The sequence below is a fragment of the Zosterops lateralis genome (assembly GCF_965231275.1).
Source record: "Zosterops lateralis genome assembly, chromosome: 2".
Classification (NCBI taxonomy): Eukaryota; Metazoa; Chordata; class Aves; order Passeriformes; family Zosteropidae; genus Zosterops; species Zosterops lateralis.
Window position 1 is genome coordinate 99,076,513 of NC_139763.1, and position 24,650 is coordinate 99,101,162.

At 43.2% G+C, this 24,650-nt stretch overlaps 1 protein-coding gene across 11 annotated transcripts in view; it reads left to right on the forward strand.

Annotated features, from left to right (window-relative positions):
• The window catches only part of BBX (BBX high mobility group box domain containing), a 140,207-nt gene extending 131,305 nt beyond the window's left edge, over positions 1–8,902 (forward strand). For 6 of the 11 annotated variants that reach the window (XM_083885271.1, XM_083885272.1, XM_083885265.1 and 3 more), the window contains exon 17: positions 858–8,902. In XM_083885271.1, the coding sequence (XP_083741397.1) occupies positions 858–945 (88 nt within the window). In that variant the 3' untranslated portion in view covers positions 946–8,902. The remainder of the gene's footprint in view (positions 1–857) is intronic. The other 5 variants (XM_083885267.1, XM_083885268.1, XM_083885266.1 and 2 more) reach the window with 1 other exon arrangement.
• Positions 8,903–24,650: the final 15,748 nt, after the last annotated feature.

Genomic DNA, 24,650 nt, shown 5'->3' on the forward strand with positions numbered 1-24,650 from the left:
CTTCGTTGCACTTGAGTTGTGTGAAGCACAAGCTTCACAAGCTGGGGGTCTTAGCTGGGCCAGAGTGGCCGTGGTGTAAATGAGAAGATTTTCATTCCTACCAATGACAAATGCTGTAACAAAAATAGAATCTCACCTGTGAAAGTAAATAACAGGCAGTGACATGCTTGGTGTATGTATTTTAAAAGGCAAGGTACAAAGGAGTTCTCCCAGGTCCATTTTGGTACCATGACTGATGTTGATTTCCAGCACATAATTCTGGCACAGTTTTTTTTTTATGATACCCTGTGCCAAGGGATTAGCACAGGGATTTTTAAATCAACGCTGCTGTAGTAATGAAAGAGATGTGCTAGGCTGATGTAGTTATGTAATGTGGAGGGATCCCAGTGCGACTCTGCCAAGGAGTATATTTCCATATTGATTAAAAGCTGTCTGTTGACTCGCACTAACATGATCTGTACCTCTGTGCATTTACCTTCTTTTGCCACACGTGCTGTATGCTCTGCTTCTGAGGGCTGCAGCAGCTTCCATGCAGAATGAGTCACAGCACTTGCACGCTCTTAACTTACTCTTAGGCTATGGATTTTACTTTGTGTAGTCAAATACCATCACATCTTGTTTTTTCCTGCCTTTGCGTTGTGCTGTAGGTTGTCCTCAGGATATGGTGTTACTGTTGCAGGGACACCTCTGAGCACATGTGAGCAGAGCAGGTGAGCACCTGCAGCAGCGAGGAGTTACTGTGCTGCTGTGTCGGGTGCTAAACCGTACAGCTGCTGCTTCCTGTCCTTTCTGGTCTGCTAACAGCACCTCCCGTGCTCCAAGTATTGATGGGTGGATTTTCTTTTCTTCTTTTGCAGAAGTCAGAGGGCCACACCTCTCCCACATGATGGACAGCCAAATGAAATGTCTCAGGCTCCAGTGCTTATTTCCTGCGCTGACCAGTGAAGCTCCACTTTATTGTAAAACATTGTGCTTTACCTAATATCCTAGCCTTGTCTTTACCAAGGGAAGCTAGTCAGTCCATATGATGGAACTAGAGACTGCAATAAAGTGCTTATTGCTCTGAGTGGCCCAGAATTCACTGGAAGCCAGACGTTAACAACTTGGGCCAGGTCCTCAAATTGGAACCCAGTATGTAGGAGGGTGATATTATCTATTAATGAACTGAAAAGGAGTGGAATGATCCCAGAGCTTGCTTTCTATTGAAGGCTTTTAAACAGTAAACAGGTGGTTGGTGTGAAAAAGGCTGCCTTTACTGTTAGCTCACACAGCATCTCTTTTACCAACCAGAGAGTACGACAACTAGTTTCATATATTACCTAGTTATTCTAAATGAAAAAGAAAAAAAAAGAAAAAAAAAACCAACAAAAACACTGACGCACTGCACTAGTTACTATTAGATATTCTTAGTCATTTTTGTACATGAAGATTTAAGTTCTAAGATGGTTTATATTAATAGGTTATGCCTACGTTTATATTGTAGAATGAATTTAAAACCTGTTCCAGAGAACTCAAGGCAGCCTGGACAGATGTACCATTGTTAGCGGTGTTTGGGCAGCCACGTGGTCCAGATGTTCTGCACTTTTATATTTGCCACCGGAGTGGTAGAGTTTACTGGGAGAAGTTCTGACAGGCTACGTTTGGGTTTGTTTCTTTTTAATTTAGCTTTGAATAACCAGGATGATGTGCATTAGAAAAAGGAGTGGTGTATGGAAAAGAAAATACTGCAGATAATTGACTTGTCTTTCATGCCTTGGAGGGTTCCTTTATTTTTGCATAGGTGTCTGAGCGACTTGGTGAAACTTTCCTGTAAACAAAAAGTACTGCAAATGCGTTTTTCAAAAGTGACCTTAGTATTATTTCACAGTTCTGAAAAACTTAAAACCATGACTTTTCGATATGGTGTACACCAATACACATACCTTTTACATTTTACAGACACTGGCATTGTTGTAGTTACTATGCACAGTCCAGATCAGCTTCGGAGTTTGCATAAAGGGCCAATTACAGTTTGTGTTGGTGAAGTGGAAAGCTGTATACAGTTCAACTACAACTGAAGAGTAGAGTTTGACTGAATTCAGACTACCAAACAGATCCATCTGCCAGTTTCTGTCTCTGCTTGTGTTGAATTTTTGTGTTTTGCTCTCATAAATACATCCCAAAAGCAGGCCAAGTGTATCACTTGGCCTGTTACCTTCACTATTCTGACTTACACTATTGTATAGCCAAGCATTGATTCCTACCAATAGATGCAAAATGATCACTTGTAATTGATCTAAAGCTACAAATTCAACAGGGTACTTCTTCTATAGCACAAGATGTTTCCCTACTTTTTGCATTGTAGCACAACAATTTACCAAATTGGACTCCAGCAATAATTTTCTATTAGTCTTCGTCATACCGGCTGAACTTTTGATAGTATTAGATTGAGTTTGAAGTTCTTTGAATTAAGTCTTTAAATGATGCGAGTTTACATCATTCTATCAGGCATTCTTATTTATACTTGACTGAATTGATAATGTGTTTTGGGGTTATTTTGTAACTAATTTGATGTAATAGCCATATGGACAGTAACTATTAATGCTTGCTAGGTTTAGCCTTTCATTGTTGTAGTTAAGTGAAAGTTTCTGGTTCAGTGTCAGGCAACAATATACAATGTACCACAAGAGTTTTAAGAAAGGATAAAAGGTCTGACAAAAAGCAGGTGGCTGGGGAAGTGTCACTGAAACAGCACCATCGAGGATGCATGTGTTGAAAGAAGGGAACAACAGAAGAACAACAAAATTTACAAACCAATGAGTCAGTGAAAAGGCTTTTCTAAAAATTCAGGTGAATAAATGTCTAAGAGTCCCTAGAATGCCATTGCAGCCTATGATGGTATTTTAAATAAGATTTTATTAAATTTTTATAAGTTATTTTAACAAGACAGGAAAAACTTAAGAGACTTAAAACTTGTGGGTCACAGCAGGGTGGCTGTTGGAGTTTTGGACCACTTTATAATTAGCTGAAATCCAAATATGTTACAGTGCAGGCCGTTCACGTTGACAATGGTACTAACTTATTTCTCTAGAAACCTTTAGAGTAGATATATTTTTGTCAAAGCACCCCATCCTTCCTCAATTTAAATTTCAATATTGTTCCTGGAGATATTTCTGTATATTAATGGTACCTTTTTTAAAAGAAACAGAAAATTACTTTTTTCTATATGAATTAATATCTTACTTGATCTGCTTTTCCTTGACTTTCCCTTAGAGAGGGGGTAGGGTTGGGTCAGTTTACTGGATATGACTGTTTTCAGATACTTATAAACCTTTTTGTAGATATGCTTAATTTTTAAGCGATTAGGCACTGAGAGTAGCAGAAATCCTGCAAAGCTTTATAGTTCACTAGGCATTTGCCTTTGTTGGTTCTCTGAGTGATGTCTTGATTTAAGTAGCTAGAATTTTCCCTGAATCTACTAGAAGGGGTATCAGTATTTTCAGGTAACAAAGTCTGTTAGCACAACAAAAACTTCAGACCAATATCTTACTGTATTGGGGTTGGGTTTTTTTTCCTTGTTTGTTTTGTTTTAATTTTTATTAATTTCAGCTGCTTTCATTTTGGAAAATCTTACTGCTATTGTGTGTACTTCAGTATACCAGCAAACACTGTTACCTGTTAACACGTTGTCCACAAATGCCTCTAGAGAAGAAATTGTTGCACCTTATGTATATCTCAAGCAAACCAAAATATGATGCTTTTCTGCTTTGTTTATTCTGAATATGTTGTATCATACTTTACTGAACCCATTTTAACTTAGCTAAAGCTATCAATATTTATGCATTTCACATTATTTTCTGGATCTGAACCTGTGTATAAATCTTTCTTTGAAAACAAGACAAGCTTTTACTGTAGTTGTCCTCTGTGACTTATCCATGGGAGGGGGGGAATCTTGTCTCAAGTGTAAAATGCAGTACTGTCCCAGTTTTCCTTGGCTTTTATTTATTTAGTCATCTTCGATATTTCATAGTTCTGAGGCATACAAAATGCATTGTCGTAGCTGAAGCTACAGATCTAAGCAGCTGGGAGAAATTTACTGTAATGTCTTCTTAATTGTTCTAGTACTGTATACAAATATGGGAAATATGTTCTGCAGAACATTTGAGATGCAGATTCTTATCCCCACAGTAGGCTATTTTCCAGGTATTAGACCAAATCAGTCAAAACTCCATATCTCACAGGTCTTTTCTGACTAAATGATTCTGAAAACATCTATGGAGATTACTTAAAGCTCTGCTTTTGGCAGTAACTACCCCTTGAATGTGCTGTGATTTCAGAAAAGAATATATTTATTTAAGATGACTGAATGCTCTTTTATACTAATACAGTATCCCAAAGTCAGGAGCAAGAGACTTCTTGGTAGTTTGGGTTTCTATTTTATAGCACTGGTGCGTGACTTTTGAAATTAAAGTGATAAGCGTTATTGGAAAGGGGCACAAGAACAAGGGACTGGTAGAAGTGTGTGGATTTGTGGTGTTTAAATTTCAGCTTTGGTCTTTTTTATTTGGGTGAAAGCTGCCTTTGTAGCACAAGGCTGAAGAGCATTCTGCAGTTTGTAGCAAGTAGAGAGTTGTAAGTCACGTCAGTACTAGAGAATGCCTTATAGTTTGAATGCTGTCTTTTGCAACAAGATATTAATGAAGTAGTTTTAATTTCCACTGCCTGTTTAGCTACTGTACAGATCCTGAACCAACTGAAAGCAAGTTATAGACATGGGACAGCTAGCTAAGAGAGTATGTAAGGAAAGCTGTCCTTTATTCTCAGTGTGGCAACATTATGGCAACAAAGGGGAATTAGAAAGGAATTTAGATGTGTGTATATATAGGGGTGGGTGTGTGTGTGTGGGTGTGTGTGCATGTGTGTGTGCCTGGGTGTGTACATTCTGCAAAAAAAAAAAAGATGTAAGAAACCAGAAACATGATGGGTCTACAAGACACTATAATGTATGTTGACCCTTTTGAGTGCACTCCCTTTTTTTTGAATGCTGAGCCTAATATGGCTACCTCTCCTAAAAGACTACTTTTGTTAACTTCCATTTGCTTTCAGGCTAGATCATGTAATATTTTTGGCCATTGATACCATTTGTATATCGCTGTGTGTTTATTTTCCAAGAGCAACGTTTATATATAGTGCAGACACCATAAAGGCTGAATATACAGTGGTAGCCAAACTGTGTTGCTGGAGCATTTCTGTTTAACCTCTGCCACAGTCATATGGGTTGCAGGATGTGGGCCCACTAGCTCTGCTCAGTACAGTGACATCAGTTTCTGTAACACAGAAGATGCAGTGCTCGTGGGGTGGTGGACTTGTGATGTTTCCAGAAGTGTGGAGTAAGCCACGTGCTGCTCTTGAAACTTCCTTCTGGAGTTTACATTCACAGTCCTGATTTTGCAAGGAAACATAACTGTGCAGCTTGTGTGTTGTTTACCCTACATTATCCATTAGATGCTGTTTGTTTGCTGTGCTTGTTTGATAGGTTAAAGAGCTCCTTTGCCATGTCTTGCAATACTCATGGCATTCTCCTTACCTTGTACATATTTTTGAACTGTCAACTACAGTTGCCAGGATGCTGAGGCACTTCAGGACACTGAGTGCCATGAACAAGTACATGTTTAGGCTATGAAAGGGTTACTTGCCTCCTCCCCTGAATTCCCCCAGAAAAAGGCACAGTGAGGTTTATGCTCTCACCGAAGTTCTACCATAGTAATTTATATATTCAGTATTCTGTACTGAACTGACAATTTTGAAGAAGCTTATGAGATGGATGTCTATTTTATGTCCCCATACTAATTCTCTGATGGCAGAAATCTAGGAAGACTTGACATGAGATCTCCACTCAGCAACACACCCAAGCTTAGGCTGGAAATCCTCCTTCCTGAAGGGGCAGCTTTGTTGTTGGCACTGTGACAGTGTGGGAGCCCCAATCGCAGACCACTATGCTCTTTGATTTAAGCTTGGGCTTGCATGAGGTTCCTGGGGAAAGCACATCATCATGACCTAGGGCTTTCAGTGAGATGGAGTTTTAAAAATGACTGCAAAGAGCTCAGCATTTGTGGAGTTCTTCCAAAGAATTAGATTGTAGTTTCTGGGTCTTGGCTGTTAGCATATACCAGCAGATCCACGCTGTACTCCACTGGGAAAACCACAACTGTTCAGGAAAACTGACTGGACTCCCAAATGTCAGGGTCTAGTCTTCTCTTTTCAGCTCCCCAGCTGAAACCTTGTTTGCCCCTCAGGACTGCTATACTCCAATCAGTGGCTGGGTCTTGGAGGGTGACAAAAGCAGGAGAGGCATGTACGTGCGTGTGTCTGCACGTGTGTGCACGGACACATACACACCTCGGCGTGCAGTGACTTCCAGCATGGACTCTGTGCTAAAGTGGTCCTGTGTTCGTTCATAAAACAACTTGGAGTTTCTCAGATTATAGTTTTCCAACTTCCTTGCTAGATTTTGGTATCTTTTCTTCACATTACACACCATAAGGTGTGAGTTTCAAAAATCACACCTGAAAAAAACACAGATCCTGCTGACCTGGATGCTACAAAAACCTTCTTTCTCAGCAGTGCTTGCTTTTAATAACCAGTATCTGTTGACAGTTTCAACATAACTGATTTGCTATGATCTTTCTTCTTGGAGCCCAATACTTCAACTTCTATTCTCACATGTATTTCCACTGAATTTTGACCTAGTATATGGTTTTATTCTCTCCAAAGTTTGGTGGAAACATGCCTTACAATAGTTCATCTCCTTCAATGGTATAACAGAGCTACTGCCTTCTTAGTTGTGTGTAGTTAAGTCAATAAGCACATTTATAGAATGTCATACTTTATTCAAAACCCTCTAATTTGATACTTTCAAGTGCACATGTTAAGTCATGTGTATAACATGCTAAAGTACATTAAACTGTGATAATGAAACTGAATAAAATATTTAATAAAGTATTTGAAATATTTGATAAGGACCTTCAAATAGATTTCTTTATGTTCATTCTATTTTGGTTATCTAGTCTGTGCCTGTAAACAGTTTCCCATTTAAAACTAATGATTGCAAATAAATACTATTCAAATGGAGCTTCTTTGATACTTCACCTGCTTTACCATCAAATGATTGTTTACTTTAACATATGGCTGAGTTAACAGTATTTGCAGAATTTGTTTTTAACTACAGTATGGACATACGGATTTTATATTTAAACAAGCTTATTTTCACCTGAAAATGGAAGATGCCAAAACCCAGAGATGGATCCTCAGAACTGCAAGCCGTAGTTTTGTATCAGATCATCCACTCAGCCTCTACACAATGACTGTGAAGATGTCATTTACTTCGCAAAGAACTTCTGCCCAATTGTTCTTCCTTACATGTGTCTATATTGGGAGCTTCCATTTTTATTTTTTAAAACTTCTGAGCCTGGCTCATCACTGTTGACATTGTTTAGGAGATTCACAGGTCCATTCAGATGCCCCAGAATTCTGTGGACTTAAATCGCATGAGGCTGGACATTGTGGGACGGAGAGAGCCAGGACTCGGTGCAGTTAGGCTGTGGAAGAAAAGTTTGCCTTTTCTTCCGAGCCTTCTAGGTATCTACTTTGTGTTTGTGGATTTTGTCTTCTTTGCACAATCAAGAAGCTTGTTGATAGGCAACAAAGATAAAAGAGAAGTTGTCCCACAGAAGAAGCCCGTGCTATGATTTCATAATGATTCATTTGGACATAAGAGAACTTGGTCAGGAATGGTTTCTCTTTTAGAAATAAGTAGCAAGTGACATCAATGCTTAAACTTAAAGATAGTAGGTTCCCACTACTTTGGAAACTTGCTTAAACCAGGAATCTGCTCTGCCCATATATTTTACCCTCTTCGGGCTTGAAAATTAGACTGTTGGGGATCTTACCTTTTTCTGTCCTTGGATGCCTGAAACCTCCTTGATTGCAATGTATTTTTTGATCACAGAAGACCCCAGAACAGACTTCATGAAGTCAGTAGACACTGGCTGTTCACATGGGAGCAGATCTCCTGTCTCTGAGACAAAAGCAGCAGAAGGAAAATTTTTAGGTTTGTGGCTTTTTTTATCTATGTGCTATTTACTCAGGAAAGAAGAAACGTATGCAATCTTGCACTGCCTTTACTGGGTATGCGTCAGTATCTCTGCAAAGAAACACCAGGAATGGAAAAGCTTCAGCCTTAAAGGCCATGTAAAGGTCATGGGGAAGGAAAGTTCTGATTCAGTAAGCAAAAAAAGCGGAAGAAATTTTAAGAAATACACATTCTGTCAGTATCACATGCCCAGTCAGGGACCTTGAAGTCACTATTCACTTTTTTTTATTACTAAATTACCTTAAAACAGTCATCTTCATTCCTTGGTCCCATCTTTTCTCCCCTGCTCTCATTTGGCTCTTCCAACTAAAGACCTGCTGAATTCAGCTAATTCTCAGTGCATCTAGATCTGGTTTGTTACCCAGCTCTCACTCAGGTTGCTTTTTGCAACTGCATGGCATTACACTGACTCTTTACTGTCAGGTAAGGTAAATTTCCACTAATACTTCTGAAAAAACACAGGGTGGAAGGGTACCATCCAATTCAAGCGCCACGCTTTGCTAGACACTGCTGTTCTCCCCTTGATAACATTTGTTGGGTCCCTTTCATTGTTCATCCTGGAGTTTTTTAATGTACAGCTAACCCTGCTTTCAGAGAGACTTTTTTTCCTACAATGTGACAACATGGAGTGAGACACACAGTGTACCTGGGCATACAGTAGCTGTGCTATACACGAGCTCATGGGGCTGTTGATTCTCCAGTAGGACACTAGCACTTTGTAACGAAATACGAGATGCATTCCTATCTCTGCTGCAAAGTTCTGTTTTGTTTTGTTTTCTGAAATAAAACCTATAAGATTCAACATTTACCTTCTATCCAGTGTCAAATTCTTTTTTGTGGACTGTTCTTGGCACAGCAACAGTAAGAAATTGAGCTCTAACGCAGTTGTATTTAAAATATACTTGAAATTTCATCAAGGCTTTATTGGTTGTTTTCTGCTTGGAGAATCATTAGATGTTTAGCAGAAGTGCACTGGCCCATAGTGTCACTGCTGCAAGCCCAGCTGAAACTCCAGTTGAAAATCCAGCCTATATGAAGTACAAAATACAAAACAAGTATTCCATATAGAGCAGCACTTCAGCTTATTTGTCAGCCTGTGAAACAAGAGGAGCTAATTGAAATAGACTCAAAAACCAAGCCAGTTGAGTCAGAATGACAGGCTTAGAATTGCGGCACACTGAGAGAAGGCAGGTGTTCCCATCAAACAATATCTGATTTAAGAAAACAAAAAGAGAAAACCTGAGGTCCTGGGAGGTGTCCTTCCAATCCAAAAGAAGTTTTTGAAATACATCTTTGGAGTACAAGTTCCATGGCCCACCAAAAGCTCCCCAGTTAGAGCAGACCATCAGACTTCAGCCGGACCAATCTGAGCATCAATTCCCTTCCTTCCAAGGGTGGGTTCCCTTAATACCTGGTCAGCACCACTGGGTTGTTAAGACACTCTACTGTTTTAATTTAAGGAGAATTTGGAAATCAGATAGTTGCAATCTGTAAATAGTTTAGAATATTAGTTTGGTTTCCGTGTCCAATAATAACAGCTTTGGAATTCATGTGTTTTCAGTCTTGTAAAACCAATGTCACTAGTTCTGTTCTGGCAGCCTGCAGCATGCCATTGCCATTGGTCAGTGATGTCATTTGAAGCAAATTCACTGCACATCTCTCTCTTGACAGACAGATTATTCCCTGTTACATTCTGAGATGATTCATCTGATTTGAGACTCCCAGCTCTGTGGTGTTTATCATGAAGCTGGGCTCTGACAGGGGGAGGTTCTTTTGCAGGGGGAGCCTCTCCACTTCAGGACGGCAAAAAAGTTTGTCAGTGCCTCGACAACTTCGTGTGGGATCTGTGCTTGCCTGCAGCTGCTTAGATAGATTTTTGTAATACAAAGTGAAACAAACTCAGCTGGGAACTTGATGGTGAAGTTGGACCTTCACAAGCTTTCAGGTTTCGGTAGGCGGTGCAGAGATTGACAGGTTGTGGCAACAAGGCTGTGTTTGCTTTTGTTTTAAGGAGCAGTGTTTTCTAACGGAAGTAAGGTGGCAGGGAAATTACCATCACAGCAGATGGACAATTCTTTGTCTTCAAGAGGTTCCAATTTCAAGAGCAAAGTTTGCCAAGAATTAAAAAAAAAAAAAAAAGGCGGAAATCGCAGTTCAAGTCTGTGGCTTGGAATGGATGCTGTGTTTTGCTTCAGTGACTGTAGCAATAACTTTTCTGTTACAAGTAATGTGTGCACTGCAGTTCTAAACTGTCCCATTCACTCCCAGATGACAGATGTATTTGGCACATGGTGTAAGTGTTGCTAATGAGTGCTTCCCTGCAAGTACCTCATAAATAAGATCAAGTGCTCATTACTATTTGAATCAGTAATAAAAAAGATTCTTACTGCTGTCTTAAGAAAATAATATACTGTGGTTGGCTGGCACAAGGCATAGTTTTACACTGGAAAGTAATGGAGGGAAGCATTTGCTGTGTGACTGATTAATCTTGGTGCATAGTTTTTTCCAAACATCCTTGCTAATAACTGTAGTACACCACATTTAGGACATAGTTAATTGAGCTCTGGGATCTTTCAAAGTGAAGGTAACTACTTACTTCTCATGCAGAAATCCACGCCAGCAAGGAAATCTCTTAGGGATGAAGGGTTGCCTTTTTGAGATAACTAATTTATGAGGATTTTACTCATGATACATTTCATGGGTGAGAACCTTGAAAACACCGTAATACACAAGAGTCAATATAACAGCAGTAGCTTCATATTCATGGATTCTGTTAATCTACAACTAGTTTAAAGAACCTAGACCAAAAAAAATAGATCTTTCGTGTTCCACCTTGGCACTGTGGTTCTCTAGCTGAAGGCCAAGAGTTGCCAGCAGGGATTTAGAAGCATTTTCAATGATGAGATAAAAATGTATTCTGGGCTTTTAGACCACTCAGAAAATACTCCATGTGCTTTGCAAGATGAGCAATTTTTAAGTACTTTTGATAAATAAAACCACAAATACAGCTATTTCAACAGTCTTAAGATAAACAGAAAATGGGAAATGGAATTTTTGAGATGCTCTGTGTTGTCTCAGATGTAGATGACTCCAGAGTCCCTTAGCAGTGCTGGCCTGTCACACCTGACAGTGCTTGTTGGAGGATGTGGTGACATGCCTGGAATGTGCATTTGTACTCAGCATTAAACCACCATCCCGCAAACCTCAGCTGCTGGAAATCTGTTTCCATCAAGATAGAAGGGACATAAACAGCATAAAAGCTGTTTAAAAAGAACTGGTTGGGGTTTTTGTCCCATTAAAAATATTTTATATTTGGTAGAGACAGATCTCTTCCTTGGATGGTTTTCTTTATGTTGTGGGAAGTTGGGAAGATCAGGCTTCACTTGCAAATCTTTCACCTTGCTTTTCAGTAATCTTGCCTTTCTCTCCTCTTTTTTTGAGAGACTGAACACTTGGTAGACATCAGTAGCAAACATACCACAGATTTTTCAGTAGGATGGACAGCATCCCACACCTTCCCAAGCTACTGCGTAACTGAAAAACCCACAGTGTTTTTTTATTAGTATTTTAGCAACCGTTTTCCTGAGCTCTGTCTGTGTGTCAAACACAGCTTCTGCAAAAAGATAGGCAGAGGGGCAGGGATCCTGCTGGGAGGTGGACAGAGCAGCAAAGCTGGGCTCCCCAGGCCTTTCTTGTGCCCAAGCTCTCTCTAGCAAAGCCCACCAGTGCCAGAGCCAGGCACCCAGCAGGTTTTTGAAGCCTGATAAATTATTTCCTCCTACTAACAGTTTATTGTGAGAATAGATTCACAGTTTATGGGAATTTGGCCTGGTTCATTTTTTGTGCACAGCTTAAATTCCCTTTTTTTTAAGCCAAACCAAATCCCCTTCATTACTACATATTAGACCTATTACATTCACATGAATTCATGCTAAGACTAAAAAAATAAAACTCAACACATTTCTAAATTTCTTTATTAACAGAGAAAATTACAATCCCCAGACAATTACACTTTTTTCTCCATAATTAATGAAGAAATCTTCAAATAAACACAATATTGGCTTTTCCAGTTACCTTGTTCACACATCTTGCCTAAGGCAGCAGGCACACATGGGGACAGCCTGTGGGATCAGACATGCAGTATAATGGCTTTCCCTCCAGAGAAGGCACCCTGAATATTGGGAAGAGGTGCTGCAGCCCCACAGCATCCAAAGGGATGGGATAGGGATGCCAGCTGACAGGTGCTGCAGACAAGTACAGTTCGAGTTGCACCTGCAGGATTCACATAGCCAAGGGCTCTTGCCCTGCATGTCTTGCCAGTTCATAAAATGTTGCTTTTAATTTCTGTGTCTTTCACCTGCTTGTGTTTGAAAGCTGTTCTAGGCACTTTGCTTGACAGAGATTGTGTTGGGAGCAGTTCCCTGTGGGTTTGAGTTGTTACAGTCAGAGGTTGGCAGTGGAAGCACCGGATACTTGCTGTTGTAAACTTCATCCATCTCCTTGAAATACTGTTGTGATGATGGCTGTCTCAAGGCTCTGTGCACATGGCGTAACTGCTCATGTAAAGACATTTTTTATCTCTTGTTATTGTTACTGAGCATTGCTTTCATCAAGAAACATGAATTGGGGAAGGATGCCACAGACTTTGACAATTAAATCTGTCCCTAGACAGTCTTTTTTCACCCATATGAAATTTATAAATGGGTGTGGGGGGATTAACTCAGGGTGCAGACAAGCCTGTAAGGAAAAACCCGCACCTCCATAAATCAAATTCTGTGTTTTCTGCTTGTGTTTCTAAATTGCTGAAGTATTTGCTTACAAAGTAATTGCAATTACTTACAGTAATTGCAGAAATGGTGAACAGATGTATTCCCACTGCCATCCATAGGCGATCGTAGCAGACCAGTGCTGCTGTTTTCTCACTTCCTGTCATTCCTTGCAGGTTGGCTGCTGTTATGTTGCTGCATTAATTGTGCACCATCAGCCAGCTGAGAGGAGCTAGGGGTAGGAGGTCAGCTTTGGGCAACCGTGTTACGTGAAATGCAGTGTCACACATCATCGTCACACTAGTGTTGGTATTACCTAAAGGTGTTTCATTTGATGTTTGTGAGTGCCTGTTTTAAAATGGCCCAGGCTCCTAACTTGACTTTTTTCCTTCTTTTTTATTTCAAGACAGTCATGTTTCATGTAAACCACTTAATTCTTTGGGCTACTTGTAGCAGATTTTAAAAACCACGGGCAAGAACCAGTGAAGAATATTTGAAAGAGGCAGTGGTTCTTGTCAGCGTGGAGTTTTCTTGTTCATTATCAACTTGTCAGCACATCAAGTCAGCATTTTTCAAGATGGAAAAAGGCTGAAGAAAAGCTTTCTGTGGCAGCTTTTGAATGTCAGGGTGGACATTTCTGTATGTTCTTCTTGGTGTGTTGCTCCCCATTTTTGTCTCTTTTCAGGGTGACTGTAGAAGTAGACATGGTTTTGGTGGTGTGTGGGGAAAGTGTAACTGACTCTTTAATAGGATGTCTGAAGTGCTCGTGTGTGTTCCTGGACGAATAGCAAGCTAAGGCAGAAAACCAAACAGCCAGACAGGATATTAAACACATCCTGGATTGTGGCAGAATGAGATCTTGGCAATATTTACTTGGTGCAGAGTCACAGGGCCAAAAGGGACTTGGAGACATCAGCTAGACAATTTCCAAGGCAGGTTAAGCTATACTTAGCACAGACCTGACAGGTGGACGTTGAACTTGTCCTTAAAAGCCTCTAATAGTGGAGAGTCAACTGTTTCCCATGCTGTTTTTTCCAGTGTTTGACTGTCTTTTTGAGAATGGCTTATTCCCCCAGTGCCTAAGTACAAAATTTTAGGGTATAGGAGAAAAAGACAGTGTCCTCAAATGACATTAGATAGAGGACCATTTTAGCTGTTTTTATAAATGCAACCTGAGAAATAATGGTCAGATAAAATCTGAGACAAGATTTTCAAGGAGCCCCAGCCCAACTTTGCTCACCACAGGACTCCTCCATGCCTTTGGAAACCTCTTTCTTCAAATGGTGTGTCAGGTTGATGGTTAATAGCCATATCAGAAAGGTTCAAAGAGACCTTTCTCCTCATGCTGTGTTTTCTATCCAGTAGTTGCCTTCAATTTATTTTTTTTTACAGAGTGCAGACAGTGAAAAAACAGCCAAACCAAAAAATCCCCAGCCCCAAACCAACCCAACTTGCCAGCTTTTTTCCTTGGTACCCTTTTCAGATACTACAAGGCCATCAGTAAAGCCATATTTCAAGGAGGAAACCAAAGGAGAACATCATCCATTTTGCTAGGCAGTGCTTGTGCCAGCCACAGCAAGAGCCAGCAGAGGCCACAGCCCTGTCCTCTCTCCTCTGCCTCCTGCCTTGGAAACAGCCTTTTTCCTAATTATCCTCTGGTGGGATACTGCTGGCGAGGCATCACCTGTGCTTGCAGCAAGGTCCCTGCCTGGGGTCTGATGCAGCCTCTCCCTGGAAAACATGGGAAAAGGTGTGTGCAATGGTGTCAGCAGTGCAGGGACAGGACATCCCTGGGTCTCTGCTTTGAGACAGGGACCCGCAGCTGTGCCTGCAATACTCTGTCCAGCTCCAAACTAGGACTAGTGGAATAATTTTGAAACACTTAGGAGACTAATAGAGGAGGGCCAGTGTGTTACAAGAGCTGTGCACTCCCCTGTTGCCTGTGCACCAGTTTACCTGGCACAATGCCACATTTTATTGAGGAGTCTCTGGGTGACAGACCATGCTGAGAACCCATTACTGGGAACAGGCATCCAATGGGGAAGCAAAGGGGAGAGCATGTCCCTTCAAGCTGGGCAGCTGCCTTCATTTTCTGCCTGTTGTGGTTCCTCAGGAGGCTCTCAGCCTGCCCTCCTGGTCGCTGTACCTGGTGCCCTGGGTAGGGCAGGGCTTTGCTGCACTCACCAGAAGCTGCAGGCTTGCAAGAAGCAGGTCAGCAAATCTGTCACACTCTCCTGGTCCAGGCCCCGGGCAGAGATCACCCCCCAGCCACGCTGGCATGTGCTGGGGCCTTGCCCCAGACCCTGCTGGTGGCCACAGGGAACTCGAGGTGGGGGAGGCAATGCCAGAGCCCCCCAGCCCGGGTGCAGGGCAGCCCCTTGTGCCCCACACTGCCAGCCCCCCTCCCCAGGGCTGCTGGGGCTCCCAGCACCAGCCCTGCACTGCCCTGGCTCCGTGGCCCCGGCAGGGAACCCTGCAGGCAGTGGCAGAGGTGACATTCAGTTCCCTTTGTGTGCCCTGGTGCCCCAAGGCCCCGCTGAGCTGCTCCTTGTGGTGGCACAGAGCTGGGCACTGACACCCAGGAGTCACAGCAAAGCAGCACAGGTACTCAGGGACTGAGTGCTGTGTTGAGGAGCTGAAACAAGTGGTACCACTGGCAGGACACAAAGCAGAGGCTTCCTACAGATGCCTGCTCCAGGTGACATCTGGCCCCAGTTATGGGCATGGATATGGCAAGGAGCTTGGATGGATGGTGCACCCAGGTTTGTTCAGTTCCACTATGAGCCTTTGATGAAATCCCTGGCTGACCAAAGACTGACTTTGAAGGGCAGTATCACCTGACAAAACCCTCTGCAGAAGCTGGCATTCTTCAAGCATTGAGAGAGGAAATATTTAATGGTTTAAAAAGGAAAAGGGGGCAAGAGAACAGTTTAGAAAATGCAGTTTCCTCAAAAACTTTGTGATTGGAAGAACTGGCACTATAAAAGGGGAAACCAAGCTTGTGGAGGGATAAAATTATTTTCCCCAAGCCCAAGAATCACTCTGGCTGAGTGCTAGGAGTTTTTGCTCCTGTTGTCACACATAAACTGTGAAATACGGTGCATGCCTGTCAGGCTGCACTTCAGTTGCAAATTAACCAGTATATGTTCAGCAATCCTTGGCTTTCATCATCTCATCAATGTACTCTTTAGTGATGCCTGTGGAAGGAAAAGTGTTTTCCTCCATGTTTCACAGTTTTTCTCCTGCTCTCATAGACTCTTAATCCTTCATGCTATCCTGATTTTCTCAGTGCAGCTTGCCCCTGGGAAGCCTACCTGGAATAAGCAAAAACAAGTTACAGTGGAGACAAAAGTGACAGAGAAAGTTGCACTTTACAGCAGATCAACCAGAGTATGACTTCCAAATTACTTCCCTTTACTCAATAGTCAAAAAAACCCACAAGAACAGCCAGTACAGATGAATATTCAGCTGATTTTACAGTGAAATTGCTTCTCACTTAAAATTTGCCTTTTTTTTTTCACTTCCTCCCAGCATAGCAAGGTGCTTCCTGCATTTCTCCTGCACTTGAGTATCAGCATGTGTTTTGAGTCCTGTAGAGCTGGAGAGGACTTACTAACAGAACTGAAAAATAACTCTGCTCCTCTTACCCTTGCATGCACAAAATTCTTAGCAAAATACAAAAAAAAGAAGGGCATTTCTCTTCTGTTGTGCTTGCACAGTCTGTGTCAATGGCAAAGCAAAGTCTAAGGGCATAAATAAGGCGACATGATGCTCTGTGGTGATGCAGGAACTGAAGTGGCTGAGTTTTAAGCAGTGTCCCTACACATTGGCTTTCCTGATATAGGCAAAAGAATTTACATCATGCACCATAAAGCTCAGCTTCCAGCTTTTGTGTGCACCCCTCTTCTTGGGGTACTTTCCTGCCTGCTCTCAGTGGGTACCTGGATGAGACAAAGAAGGATGCCTGCTGCTTGGATAGCTAAGGTTGCTTCTGAGTTCACTTGAAATACCAGTCAGGAACTTTCTATCTTTACTGTTTTGTAATCAAAGATGCAGAGGGCACAATTCAGCAAGGATGTGTTTGCCAGGCTGAGTGCTCATGGTAGGTATATTCTTGGCTGCAGACCGTCCTTCCTTCCCTACCACTGCAAATACATCCTGTTCCATCAGGGCATCCTTCTTACAAATATCTCTTTTTAAGCTCCTCTATCAAAATGTCAGAACTATTAGGGGAAACTGTATGTTTATTGCCACACTTCTCTTGATACATGTCTTGTGCTGTATCAAAGATGGCTTCTGTTGAGTGTGTGCTGTGTGCTTTAGGCCAGATGATGGAGATGGCACTGGAGGTTGTTTCTGCCTGTGGTGTGTGCCTGGCTGGGGGCTCCAGGGAAGCAGAGTGGCCCCTTGTGCAGGTGGGACCATGCTGAGTCACATGGGCTGGATCCTGGTTGGGCAGGTGGTCAGGAAATGTGGCAGGCTGTGGGGGACCCCCTCAACACTGGTGTGGTCCCTGAGGCAGAGCAGCTGCAGCACACACATCAGGGTGTGATCACTGATCTGGGAAGAGGCTTCTAGAAACCCTCAGGCAGGGAGTGTCATGAACAAAAGTGATGTGGCATCTTGTGTGAGCAGTGATGGTTGGGCTGAGAGCAAAGTGATGCTGCTTACAAGAGGGGCCTCATCCCTCCATCCCTGTTTTTAGGAGGAAATCCATTGCAAGGGGTGCTGCCTGTCTGCATGTGCATGCTCCCACTTTGTGAGTGGAGCCCAAGACACAAACAGGGAGCAGGCTGGAAAAGGGTGGCACAAAAGGCATGCTGGGCCTGGCTGGGCCTTTACAGTGCTCCCTGCAAATGTCTCTCTCTTCCTTCCTCCTCCCCTGCTGGCAGCTTGGGCTTGGCTCTTGGGCAGCAGCAACAGGCAGCACTCTGCTCCCTGCCTGCTGTGGGCAGCACGAGGCTCAGATGGCCCAGTTGGAGAATTGACCAAAATATGTTAAAAGCATTTCCTCAAATAGTCAGTTTTAATTTTAATAAGTCATATTTAGTAGCCTTAAGGACACTGGCTGTGTGAGAGGAAAGGGTTATGTCCTGGAAACACAGTGGGATGAATGAGTGCTGTGTGAAGGGCTGCTGAGAGTTTGGTGTGGGGTGAGAGAGGAGCCCTTGCCATGTGGTTGAGAAATGTGGTGGGGTTGACAGGGGAAGCACTTTGACTGAGAAATGTTCTTTTAGATAAAACAACAAAATTCTGCATGCACATACAGACTAGATCTTCATAACGCAGCAGGCTTTGACAGTGTACTGCAGCATTATTGCTATTTATAATCCACAATTACTAACACTATAATCCAGTAAACTTAGTGGTAGCAATTACAGCAACATAAATAGCAATCCAGATGACTAAAGGCATTGCTGTCAATGCAGGTGGCAGCTATAGCATTAGAAAAAGAAGTTGGAGGGAAGATATCAGGACTCGATGTGTGAGCTTGGGTCTGCTAGTCTTTTATATACCATTTTTAATATACTTCCTGAAATGAAGCTTCAGAAAGGTACACTGCCTCTTTAAAATTAGTCTAGGAACTACAGGTAGTTCACATTATTTTTAAAATAATAAATCTCTATATATATCTATATTAAAATATATATGTATACATAAGTTGGCTAGCCTACCTTGTGGAAAGGCTGCAGCTAAACTAAGTCTGAGCTAATATTGTATTACCATGGTCTTCTGGTTTGTAGATAGCCCTTCCTTATTAGATGAGGTTCTGTTCTTGCTCCACAGAAGGTGCCTGTGTATATAACTCCTTTGTATTGCTTTCTGCAGAGTCCCTTATATATTTCTTACTACTAATGCTGTGTAGAAAAGGAAATCCAGAGATTTTACTACTGATAATTAACCATATAATGGCCATTAGCAAAATAAAGATTTAGCTGTTTGGGAAAAAAAGATTATTTATATTGTGTATGGTTTATTGCCTGATAACTTGTTTGGTGACTGGATATTCTTTTCCTTCTCCTGGTCCTTTTCTGCTTTTTCCAGCTATGGTGTTTACTCCTCACTTTGATTATCTAGCAGGCAATAAAGTATATTGTATGTTTTGAAGCCAAGTGGTGTGCTCCTTACTCGTGCACCGCGGGGGCAAGAGGCAGCTCTGCAGCCAAGCTGGCACCTCTCCTGCTGGAGAAGCTCAGGTGGGCACCAAGACAACACCCTGGCACCTCCTGCTCCAAAGGAGGGAGCTGCAGCCAGGAGCTGTCAGAGCCTTGCTTCCTCAGCCATCCCTAAGGACGTGAGGAGACCGTGTGGACACACAAGAGTCACTGCATATCTTCTAAGCCGATAAACCACCCTTTTTATTTCTCTGGCATGGACAGCAGTGGCAGTGGCAAGTATTGTCACTGTCACTGGCAGCTTCTGGCTCTCCCGACAGCCTCATGCTGCTGGGTTTCCAGCATTCCTGAGGAATGGGCATCAGCAGAGCTCTGTGCTCAGGTCCTGTAACAGCAGGGGTGCTCTGTGCTTTCCTACACACAAGGCAATGCATCCTCCATCCCCAGCAGCCACTCAGCCAGGCAGCCTGTTCTCAAACACTGCTCTAGGAACACTCACACACGAGTCAAATGGCCCAGACCTGGTCTGCTTGTTGGGGGCTCCATTGCTTTGGTTTGCTTTGCTTTGAATGGGGAGCCACGTCCTGCATGGCAGTTCCTCCCTTCTGACACCTGGCAGATTTTTTTTCTGTGGTTCAAAAATTTCACTGCCAGATGCAACTGGTGGGAGTGCACCTTTGGCTCTGTTTGCAGGAGGAGCACATCCTTCTCTACTGCATCCCTTCCTCAGCTGTGACTGCTCAGAGGCCACCTGTCACCTCCCAAGGGGACACAGAGCACTGCCCTCAACAGCCCTAGTGCAGGATATGGGTGCTCCTGTGTAATGGCTCAGGGGACAGGGGGGAGCAGAACAAACCCACCTCCCACTAAAGATCCCAAGAAACAAACTGCTTTGGCATCTGGGGAAATGAAGCTGCTAAAAAAAACCTCAGCCTTTATCAGTCAGCATAATTTTCTGGTGTTTTTACTGCCCCATTTTACCCTGACACAAAAGTCAAAATGGTGGCACAGCCTGTGCAGAAAAGCTTCCCAAAAACCAGTAGAAACCTCTCATTTCTAAGTCAAAACAGAGTTATGTTTTGGTTCTGACCTCTGGTCCCTTGGTTTCTTGGAGAGAGGAGACAGGCACAGGCTGCTGCACATGACCCCTTGAAAGGTACAAACCTCCAGTTTGGTCCCTTACCATCTGCACCTCTCCTGCTGGGAAAAAACATGTGCTTTTTCTTTTTCTGTTAATATAAGTATCTAGGGTGGTTTTTTGGTTGGGTTTTGTTTTGTTTTTTTTTTGTTTTTTTTGGTTTTTTTTTTTTTGGTTGGGTTTTTTTTGGCATCAACAGAGAAGATGAACCAGAGACTCATATCCAGGAAGTGCCTGGCTTCATCTTGCTGTGCTTGCTGCATGGTGGGGGAAAAAGATCACTCCCATTTCTGAGCAGTGGGACTTCTCCCTTGGACCTTGACCCCCTTAAGTAATCTTCTTGTGTCCTCAGATGCCTGTGCCAGGAATTGGCCTTATTTGCACATCCCACTTGGAGAAGTCAGTTGGTGAAGTAGGCAGCAGCAAAGCTGGTGGCTCTGAGTGGGTACAGCAGCCCACAACATCTATATTCAGCAGCTAATGAGCACTGGAGAAGTCTCAATTATGAAGCATATTTTATATGCATGTGTCTATATTGTATATTTTTTCCTTTTTAAAATTGCTTATTACGGCATATTTATGATTGACAGTTTGGGTGTTGTTGGGTTTTTTTCCCCATAGGGCAGATTGGATCCTCAGAGACTTTTTTTTGCCAGCACAAATGAGATGTGCAAAAAGAAGGGCTGTTGGGGAGGTAAATGCCTCCCCCCTCTCCACATTAGTCCAGCGGGTAATCACAGGGACTGTACAAACAAAATGAACCTTGTGTCCATGCTGTGCTGGTGTCCTCAGAGGATGCCCTGGGCAGCAGGTGCTCCCAGGGCTGTGGAGGGAAGGTTTGGGTGTGCTCTGAGCTCCTTCAGAGCTGGGGTTTGGTGAACCCCACATCTTCACCCCAGACTGCAGCTTTTCTGTCATTTGTTGCACCATTTGGTGAACAGCTTGCCAAAGCCAAGGTCCTGCACCCCAGAGAACTAAGAAATGCTTTCAAGCTGATTGCAGTCTGACGGATGGTGGTGAGGAGCTTCCTGGTTTGGGTGAAAGCAGAGTGAGTCAGGGGATGATCCCCAGGCTGCCCAACCCAGTGGAATCAGGAAATAGCCTTGGTTATCAGCTCAGCAGTCTCAGAACACGTGACTGGCAGGGTTATGGAGAAGTCCTTCAATTAAACCAGCTGGTTTAGGGCAAAAAGTGGGCACTGTTTCAGCCTGCAAGTCCTGGGGCTCAACTGTGTGAGCATCCTCACAGCTCGTGGGTTTCCATCTGCTCACAGGGGCTGGGTTGGACAAGACCCTTTGAGGCAGGGGCTCATTCCCTGACCAGCCAGGCCCTCTTTGAGCAGCCAGGTCCTCCAGGGTGATTGGTGTTGAGATGCTTGCACTGAAGGGAAACTTAGAATCTGTGTCATTTAAAAAAAATAATTAAATAAATAAAGCTGGGGACTATGAGCCATTTGGGGTAAGAATCGTCATCCTCCTCCTCCTCCCCCTGACTGTATATCATCAGCTACTTCATTTAGATAGATCTGAGGACTGGCACTTGGGCTGGCACTTAATTACTCATCATAAGGACAATTAAATTAATTAGAAGCCTGACACTGCAAGGCACAGAGATAAACCCTCAGTGTCAGTGGTGCTCATAGATGTAAAATCTTAAACCAAAGTGCTCCATCTTTTCTGTCCTAATTTCTCCTTAGCTAACTGGAAGGGATTTTGTCACTAATATGTCTCATTCATTGTACTTTCTTGACCTTTCTGTGCTATAAATGGTTGATACATGGCCCATTCTGATGGCACAACATGAGATTTAAAATACCACGTGAGAGGAAATTTGCTGGCAAACTTTCAGCAATTTTTTTTTATTCAGATAGAGTTGGGGAAAGGAGAACCAAATGCACATATTCTCAGTACTAGCCTTCCCTTGGAAGGGAAATGTAGAAGAAGCCTGGGAGGAAGGTTTTTCTCCCAGGATCTCCAGCAGTTGTGCACAGCAGAAGGGATGGGGAGCTCTGCAGTGTCTTACTGTGCCTATACTGCTTTTAGTTAATGAGATTTAACTGTGCCAACCTCCCAGGACATATAAGCAAGTCATGGTGGCATGACAGGGTGACAACAGCTTGCTCATGCTCATCTCTCCTGTCACCTCTCCTGGTGTTCCTGTTGCTCAGAGGGCAGTTTTGGCCCACACTACATCTCCACCATCCACCCAGAGATCTGTGATTTGCACAGGAAGGCAGAGCTGCCTTCAACCCAGAGCCCCTGAATCATTTTGCCAGGGGTGTGGAGCACCCCTGTGTGAAAGCAGTGGCAGAAACCCAGCCCTCTGTTGGGAGCCCTTGGATTTATGGCCTGCACATTCTCATTGTCCAACAGGGAGCTGCTGGTCCTTCATTAGCTGTGGGGTCTTTTCAAGAGGCACCATAAGGGAGATGGCAGGATTGATGGAAAAGCTCCAGCCACATGGCAGAAGGCAGCAATGCCAGGCAGCCTCCAGAGGGATTTAATTCTACCAGGCATTTCTTACTCCTGTTCTTCCTGGGAGGGATGCTTTCACTGCCCTACCCTAAATGCACTTGTACTCAGTGGAGCTTCACCCCATGAGAAACTGGCCTGGCCTGGACCCTGCTTTCTTAATCTCCAGATCATTGGCATAAGTAAATGACAGCCAGAAAAGATCTTCTTAATAGGCAGGGCCTTTAAAGGCCAACAGAAAATATTCCTATGTATTTATGTGTAATAGAATGATTCCCTTGCTTTGCATGTTACTGAAAAAAACCCCAGTGTATTCATAACTCATGGACTTTTAAGGCAAATTTTAGTTGTCTGAAAAGTATGGATTAGTGATATACTTGATTCATCCTTTGGGGGCTGGAGTATGGTTGATTCATCACTACAGCTTTAGCTGGGTGTTTAATGTCCTTTTCCTTTTCTTCTTCCCCCAGCTGGCTTCATGTCTAGTTTCTGTTGATTTTAATAGGAGTTGGACCTGCTAATCCCTCTGAAATGTTTTAAAAATCTTAGTGTTTTCCTTAGGGAAGCATGCAGAGCACAGGGATGCAAAGCCTGAAGCCAGCAGCTGCCCTGCTGCCCCCCCCCAGGGCTTCCAGCTTGGGCTGCCACCCATTTCCAATGTGCTTTGCTTTCTTCTTCCAGGGCTGGGTACAGGGTTTGGTTGGAAAACACCGGTGATGAAGAAGATTCACATTGGAGGGAGGGGAAGATCCCCTGCAGCACAGTGGAGGTGTCTGCCTGAGGGGAAAAAAAGGAATAAGGAAGGGGAAAGGGGGAAAAATCCCTGGTGGGAGTTCAGTAATCCTGATGGAAGGTTTATGCCTTTGAAGGCTGGGACTGCAGAGCTGCAGTGGGTGTGAATCCCCCACCCCTGCATGGTGCTGCCACCCCCAGCTCCTGCCAGCCCCTGCTCCAAGGCTTATCCCTGTTTTTCAGGTGTCTGTGTGAGCACTGGCAAGGTTTGGCATCTTGTAGAGCAGAACTGATCTCCTGACTGAGCCACTTAGGATGAGGGACAATGCTGCTTGCTTTTCCCTGCTCCCTGGCTCATGCTCTTGGTCCCCCAGTTTTCTCCCAGGTCAGGTCAAAAAGGGGTCTGTGAGTACTTTTCTGGAAAACTCCTCAGCCTTTCTGTGCTATCCAAGTTTAATTCGATTAACATTGGCTGAGGAACCACATCTGCTACCTGGAGTATATTCATGGTCTAACAAAATAAAACCCAGCAGGTTCCATTAATTCAGTAGCTGTGTTACTGAAAGGCATAATCCCAATTAACTAATTATTGCTATTTTTTTATTATTTTACCCTTTCCATGCTTTGCCTGCCCGGAGATGTATCTTATGGCAGAGGTTTAACCCAGTTCCTGGCTCTGTCCCTGCAGAGAACTCTCACCCTCCAAAATGTTTGATTTCAGGAGTGCCTCCAATGGCTTGCCTTTGCCAAGCAAAGCATTTCCCAAAATATATCTGATTTTTAGGCAGCTTCTTCTTATATTTTTCCTTTTTATTTTATTTTTTTATTTTTCCTTGGCCACCAAAGGTAAACCATTTTCCGTTACTCGGAGGGAGGGTGACAATGACACACCCTTCCCACCTGGCTCATCAAACTTTTATTAGAGTCAGTTTAAATTGCCATGGGCCTGGGGAGATGCTGGATATTTCTCACCAATGTTGCTCCAGCTCTCAAGAGCTGTTAAACTGGCACCACTCATATCCATGTAAACCAGTTTACTTCACCCTCATCCCTATTCCCCAGCCTTGTTTCAGCCAGTGAGGTGATGCAGGCTGAACCACGGCCTGACCATGAAAAGGCTTTGGCTGCCTGGTACAGGCAGAGTTCAGCTCCAGCACTTGGTGGCAATGCAAATATTTATAGCACCCTTGTGGAGGAAGTGGTAGTGCAAGTGGAGCTTCCTCCAAGTGAAACACTTGAAGTGTACGTGCAGCATAAAGAGCCCAAGCTCTGAGGCTCAGCTGTAGTTTCATCACT